We start from the raw sequence: 7,402 nt of genomic DNA, 5'->3' as shown, positions 1-7,402 counted from the left end.
CCTTCACCAGCTGTGTCAGGAAGTTATCTTAAACGCACTGCAGGAACCTCCAGGACTGTTCCCTCTCTGCTGTGTTACATTTCCAGCAGATATCTGGGAAGTTGAAGTCCCCTACAAGTACAAGGGGAAGGAATCGTGAACCTTCTCCCAGCTGCCTATGGAATATTTTGTCTATTTCTTCATCCTGGTTAGGTGGTCTATAGCAAAGTCCCACCATGGTATCTGACTTGTTGGCCTTCCCCTTGATTCTCACCCATAGGCACTCCACCCTGTTGTCACTATCACTAGCCTCTATGCAGTCGTAGCACTCCTTAACATACATGGCCACCCCATCACCTTTCCTTCCTTGCCTGTCCCTTCTGAAGAGCTTATACCCATCAATGGCAGCACTCCAGTTGTGTGACTCATTCCCCCATGTTTCTGTGATAGCTGCTATATCGTAGTTATTCCGATGCACAACAGCTTCTAGTTCCTCCTGCTTATTGCCCATGCTGCGTGCGTTGGTGTAGACACACTTCAGTCGGGCTAAAGGCCCTGCCACCTTTTCACAGGGAGAAGTCCTAATTTCTGCCAAGCCATGTTCAGGGACTTCCACGGTTACTAACCCATCAGTGACCCTTGCATCTTGGTTGCTGCATGGAACTCCATCCCCTACCTCCACTGGGACAGTAGTCAAAATTTTCTCACTAGCGCACTGTCTCACACATGTTGGCGCTCCACCCACAGGCCCATCGCTAGCAAGATGTGTTATATGTCCTTTCCCCCCTCCCCCCTTCAAATCTGGTTTAATGGTATTGGTCTTTTTGCGGGAAAAGCAGTAGGCTTTCTGGAAAGTGATAAGTTTAAGGTATTACGCATTTGTGAAAAGGTCATATTCCCCCTTTGTACACACTATTAAAGTGTATCAAAGTTTTTGTTTCTCTTACTTGGAAGGGCTACGTGGAGCTCTTTGGAGATCAGTGATTGACTGCAAAATCAAATGCATGTTTATATTTGAGGTCATGAAAGGCGATGGTTCTGAAATCCATAGTTTGTTGATTACAGAATTTGTTTCTGTGCTAATGGACAGTCATATAATCATCTGGACTATTTATCATCCTTTAGGTTTCGGCATAGTCCAAATTGCTGGTACTTGAGAGACTGGACTATTCACAGCTGGATCAGACAGTGCTTAAAATATGGTGCGCAAGACAAAGCCTTATACACATTAAAAAACAAGGTAAGTTTTCTAAGGAAAAGCCTTATTGTTACACTTGAATTTTAGCTAAAGCTCTTCACAGCTTTTATTTCCTCTTCTCTCCCAGGAAACTTTTTGTTTTTAAACAGTGTTGGTGTCCAAAACGTGCTAGATTCAGGGGAGACATAAAAACCTGATAGGCAATGTCCCTCCTGGTGCCAAAAGCTCAGATAAAGTGCCAGAACAAATCCGGTACATCAAACGTTAGAAAGCCTACATCACAGGAGCTGTGGTAATCTCGTGTGTTGCTTGACTAACTGTCACATTGCAGCGCTGTGCAATACAATGGTTCTGATCTTTCTGATACCTGCAGTGCTATGCTTGGGAAGATTTGAACAACAGATTTCCACACTGAAATTTCTTTTCCTTCATCTCTTCAGGTTCAATATGGAATTTTCCCAGATAATTTTACATTCAATATTTTGTTGGATTGTTTTATAAAGCAGAAGAAATATGAAGGTAAGAAAATGCATACCAAATCTGCATCCTTAGTTGTATGCTCTTAAATCTGCAGAGCCTTTCTTTGAATGACAAAATTTTGCCATATTCTCTGACGCCAGCTTAAAACCAATTTTTCTCCTTCCTTTAAACTACTTTTCTGCATGTTTACATCTCATTTCTATTGGGTTTTTGTTCTTGATATAATTTTGAAACACATGCGGTTCACAGTTTCTACTGTGATTGATCCCATTCCAAATGTAAACCAACTTCTACAGTTTTTACAAGTCTGACTTACATGCTAATGACATCATAGGAATTATTAATGACAATTAGAGTGTTATAAGAATCAAAATGCATGTTGATAGAGTTCTTTTTGCCTACATTCAGCTCTTCAAAAAGCCACAGTTCTCAAATGTTTTTCTAGACTTTTTGTTGGTCAGTGGAGAAAGCCAGCTATGCTGGATTGCCTTGTTGAGGTGTCTGAGGTTCATGATTGACTGTTTAAGTATTGAGATTAATAATCCTCACGTTTGACAATATTTAAGATTTTCATTTCACTGCAGGTTTTCTGGTATTGCAAACTTGCAGCGAGCTTTTCTTTGCATAAGCCTTTTGTCAAACAAATAACTGAATGGGACAGTAGAATTGCAGGACTTGACTTCAGCTTTTATGCTGAAACTTTTGGTAAATGGCAAATTAATACATATATTTATTTTATTTAAAGACCACCTCACTATCCATTAATTTCCCCTTATTCCATCCGTATTTCTTTTCTGTGACAGGCTCAAGGCCTTTGTTTAGCAAACTGTCCTTCCTGACATGGAGTGTCACTGGAACTCCTTGTGGGGCCCCTCCAGAGCACTGTTTGCTGAGTACTGTGAGTGCTGTGGGTGAACTGTGACAACATTTCTGCTCCACTGTACTCTCCTGTCACCTTAAGGGCAGTGAATTTAAGCCAGTCTTCTCTTGTTTGTAATCTAAACACAAGAACAGAGAAGTCTTTTTTACAGATTTAAAAAAAAAATGTTAACAATTGAAAGGCTGAGTAAAGAAGAGCCAGTTGAAGAGTATAGTACTATTAGTTTGAGAAGCTCCTTTGCTGTGGTCTCATGCTATTCATTTCATTCTTCCTTCTCACAGTGTGTTTGAATAACCCAAGTGAGTAAGACATTCTATACTACTAGTCATGAAAAATCTTTAACTTTCTGCCTAACTACTTCAAAATAGACTACAACAATAGCCAATCAGTGGGCATGACTGGGTACGAAAGGAAGCTGTGTGAATTTGCTCTTGCTGAATATGTATTGTTTTCCTCCACAGAAGCTATGTCAGTAGTAACAGAGATCATGCTACAAGAAAGTTTTGATGAGTTCTCAACACAGCTTCTTTCTCTCTATGTTTCATACCAGTACCTGGCAACCAAGTCCGAACATACGGTAAGCTAGCCACACTCAAAATGATACACAAAGCCTCCATTTCTGAGTGTCATGGTGCAGTCAGTTGGGTATTCAATCTTGAATATGTTTTGTTTCCCCTAAGTTTACCTGGAAAAAATAAATACTATTTTTTTTTCATTATTTTTCAACTGCAGAAGTAAAAGAAAGAAACAACAAAATATGAAAATCAAATAACATCAGATAACTTGTCACACCTATTGTTCCTTTCTCTGAAAGGGAAAATGTGTTGGAATTATTTGGCTTTGGCTATATTGTTTCTAGTATGTATTTGTTTCCAAACTAAGTTTGTTACTTCTTTTTGAGCATTAGTGCTTTCTTATTCACACCTCACTTGCTTAAGGCCCACATGACAGTTCAGGCTCTTGGAAGTGGCATTATTCTGTCTTTGCAGAAGGGTCTCAGTTAGGTATCGGCAAAGGGCTTTCCTATGTTGATCACTTTAAGCAGCTACTTTTCATTTAGTTGGGCATAAGCCTTCAATAGTATGTTGTCTTCCATAAGGAAAATGCTCAAATGCTCCATTAGTCTTACAAGAAGCATCTTCCAAAATGCATACTGCAGATGCCTTAAGGTTTTACTCAATTGGGCTGTAATTTCAGTTTTCACTATAGAAAACAGATGTGCATTTGCCCTGTTCTGTATTCCCCTTCTTTCCCGAGAAGTGAAATATGCTTGATCACTTGTATATAAAAAGTAGAGGGACCACAATCTCATTTTCACGTTGTGTTTGTGTAGCCTCACTGCAAAGATGAGCACTTGCCAATATGTGTAATGTTGCATGAAGGCTGAATATGCAGGCAAGGGTGGTGTTGGACATATGACACATTTAAGGCAAGCATATTTATACAAGTGATTTAAGAAGTGGGGCTAGACAGAATTATGAGGTCTGCTCAGCTGCTCCTGAAAATCACTTTCCCTTTTTCCAAGGTATGAGACAGGTCAGCCAGTGCCCTGTTACAGATAGGCCCTTAGTCATAGCTCAGGATCCAGCAGCCTGATGAAGTGCATAAAGGAGGACATCAGAGGTGATGCGAGACAGCCAGCATGGATTTACCAAGCACAGGTCCTGCCTGACCAACTTAGTGGCTTTCTATGATGCAGTGACTACATCAGTGGACAAGGGAAGAGCAATGGATGTCATCTATCTGCATTACTCTTAAGACCTTTGACACAGTCCTCCACAACATCCTACTCTTTAAACTGGGGAGATACAGATTTGATGGGTGAACTGTTCAGTGGATAAGGATTGGTTGGATGGTCGCATCTAGAGGCCAGTAGTCAATGACTCAATGTCCAGATGGAGATGGTGACAAGTGGTGTCCCTCAGGGGTCTGTACTGGGACCTCCTCCAGAGGAGGACTTGGGAGTACTGGTGGATGAAAAGCTAGACATGAACCGCCAATGTGCATCTGCAGCCCAGAAGGCCAACCGTATCCTGGGCTACATCAAAAGAAGTGTGACCAGCTAGGGTGAGGGAGGTGATCCTGCCCCTGTGCTCTGGTGAGACCTCACCTGGAGTACTGTGTCCAGCTCTGGAGTTTTCGCTACAAGGAGGGCATGCAGTTGTTGGAGCGAGTTCAGACGAGGGCCACAAAGATGATCAGGCGGCTGGAGCACTTCTCCTGTGAGGACCAGCTGAGAGACTTGGGGTTGTTCAGCCTGGAGAAAAAAACGTTGTAGGGAGACATTATTACAGCCTTCCAGTACTTAAAGGGGGCCTATAAGAAGGATGGAAGCAGTCCTTTTATCGAGGCCTGTTGTGACAGGGAAAGGAGTAATGGTTTTAAACTAAAAGAAGGTAGATTTAGGCTAGATATAAGGAAGAAACTTTTTACACTGAAGGTGGTGAAACAGATTGTCCAGAGAGGTGGTGGATGCCTAATCGCTGGAAACATACACGATCAGGTTGGACAGGGTCTAAGCAGCCTGATCTAGTTTGGGATGTCCGTGTTCACTTCAAGGGGGTTGGACCAGCCCAAAGCATTCTGCGTGATTCTGTGTGAAATGCTTTTTTAATTTTGCAAGCTAAATCTTGGGCAATCTGGCTATGTTAGTCCTTAGTGTTTTTAGCAGTGGTGATAGAGAGCTTCCATTTTTCTGCTGTTGCAACCACTGAAAGTCAGACTGGTCTTGGCTCTCTCCAGAAAGTTTCCTCCTTTGACTGCTGTAAACAGTCAGTACGATTGCTGCCTTTCACTGCAAAGGTGTTAACATTAAGTTCCTGCAGTTCCTCCAGCTCTTGGAGCCAAATGGGCTAGCTCCCAAAAGAACTGAGACTGCCAGAAGCCCTGTTTTTCCAGTTGCATCTGATTTTCCTGTAACATTCAGATGGAGTGCTGAATTCAGCATGAAACAGCCCTATCTCCTTGTATTCCTTTTCTGGGTCAGGCAGATACCTTGCCTGACTGTCAGGTGATGGTATTTTGTGACAGATGATAACATGCAAATTCTTGGAGCACCCAAATGGAGGCACAGAAAAATGCCATACCTTGCAAAGAGATACCTGAATAATGAATTAAACCAGGAGGTCGAACCTTTGTGCTTTTTAAGACTCAGTGTATCTCAGGGAATTTTTCAGAAGGCTTCTTCCTTTCACCAGGGATATTTGTTTCAGGTCATAAGGTAATAAATGAGGCACTGAAGTACCCTGCCACAAAACCCACATGTCAGGGAGTCAGACTTTTCCCAATCTATTGCCTTTTATACCTTCCTTTTCCTCATTTTCTTAGCAATGGGAGTTGTTCAGCTCCTTTCATATGCAATAGACATTTATCCTTGATGTTTGTGCTTCTCTGATCTTGAAAAATGTACTGTACTATCACATAGCAAAACAAAATTCACATTACTCTTATGGTTTTAATGTGCTTACTGATTGGGTGCCCTTTAGCCATCACTGGTGGTCTGACTCAGACAGCTGGTACTTCTCTGTAGCTGAAGAGACAGCTGTACTTTTAATTCTGGGGCATTCAGTGGTCTTGGTGATTTTCAAAGTGCAGATTAGGGACTCAGAGCAGCCATTAGCAGCATATTCTTCTCTCAGCATTTTTCTAATCCAGTGAGCGATAATGAAGCTTGTGTCTTACCACATACTTAAAAGAAAAGGCTGCTCTAGTACAGAAGCCATGTAATTTTTTTCTTCAGCAGTCTTGGCCTGAAGCAAGTGGTAGGGTATACATGATGGAGACAGAGCTTGGCCAATGTACATCAGTGCAACGCACTGTCCTGAAGAAAATGCACTGATTGAGTTCCATGCAAAGTCTCAGCCACTCACATTTTACTGTCTTCCGGAAAGAGAGGTGTTCATCGAAATAATGTGTACTATTCATCAGGTTATACATAGTATGAATACTAGATACATTTAATGATTCTTTACTTTTTTGCTAAGATATCTGATGAAAGCCACATGTGCTGTCTTTGGCTGCTGGCATTTTATGTTCATGTTTGTCAAAGTACACTTACTTAGTTTACATTATTTGCAGTGGGAAGAGGAGAGAAATTTTGGAGCATCGCTATTGCTTATGGGTCTAAAGCAAACAAGCACTGTGGGTTTTAGCTCCCAGCTATATGGCTATGCATTCCTTGGTAAGTTTTACTTCTCTCACAGTCATCTTTTACCTCTTGTCTTCAGTGGCTGAAGTAAATTGGCATCTTTGCTTTATTAAAATGCGATCAAGGAGAAGGCTAATTAGAAAAAAAGGCAGAAATAGTAGATAAAACATTTTCAGAGTTAAGACTGAATCTGTTTTGTAAGCCTGGAGGGTAGTACTGATTTGAATTGGTATGCCTTTTGTCAGACAGCTTCAGAATCTCCTTTAGGGCTCCTGACAGATTTGGATTGGCAGCTGAAAGACAGAAGACGTTCTTAAAGAACAGTAGAGTTTGTTTGTTTGTGGACAAACCGATTTTCAAATAAAACAAATTTGGGTTATGGGACACTGTACATTTGAGGTTATGGACAAAAGACTCCTTTTCTTATTAGTGAGCTTCTTAATCCTTAAACCTCAAGAAGTTCAGAGACCACACCCTGAAAAACGCTATGTTTAGAACATTTACTACTCACTGTAAAGTTAATGTTTCTGTTGTGAACAGCAGATAGCAGTGCCTTTATCCTGTATCTGTTAAGGAGTCTTTACTGCTGATGATATGCTACATTATTAAAGAGCACTTAAGAATACACCCAGAAATGGAGGGATGGGGACCAGCTAAGTAATTCTTGAATTTCCTCTAACCTTTAACTAAGGCCAAGTGCCGGGTCCTGCACTTCGGT

The 7,402-nt window shown here is 41.3% G+C and overlaps 1 protein-coding gene across 1 annotated transcript; it reads left to right on the top strand.

The window, feature by feature from the left end:
• Positions 1 to 1,104: 1,104 nt before the first annotated feature.
• Positions 1,105 to 6,717, top strand: LOC104543314 (28S ribosomal protein S27, mitochondrial-like; the record flags this gene model as incomplete). Its single annotated transcript, XM_010187895.1, has 4 exons — positions 1,105 to 1,219; positions 1,618 to 1,696; positions 2,999 to 3,114; positions 6,615 to 6,717. Coding segments are annotated over 4 exons (413 nt in total), but the record flags the coding sequence as incomplete, so codon positions are not given.
• Positions 6,718 to 7,402: the final 685 nt, after the last annotated feature.

This window comes from Mesitornis unicolor, unplaced genomic scaffold, assembly GCF_000695765.1.
Source record: "Mesitornis unicolor isolate BGI_N332 unplaced genomic scaffold, ASM69576v1 scaffold23827, whole genome shotgun sequence".
Lineage (NCBI taxonomy): Eukaryota > Metazoa > Chordata > Aves > Mesitornithiformes > Mesitornithidae > Mesitornis > Mesitornis unicolor.
This window is presented reverse-complemented; position numbering and strand designations above follow the sequence as displayed.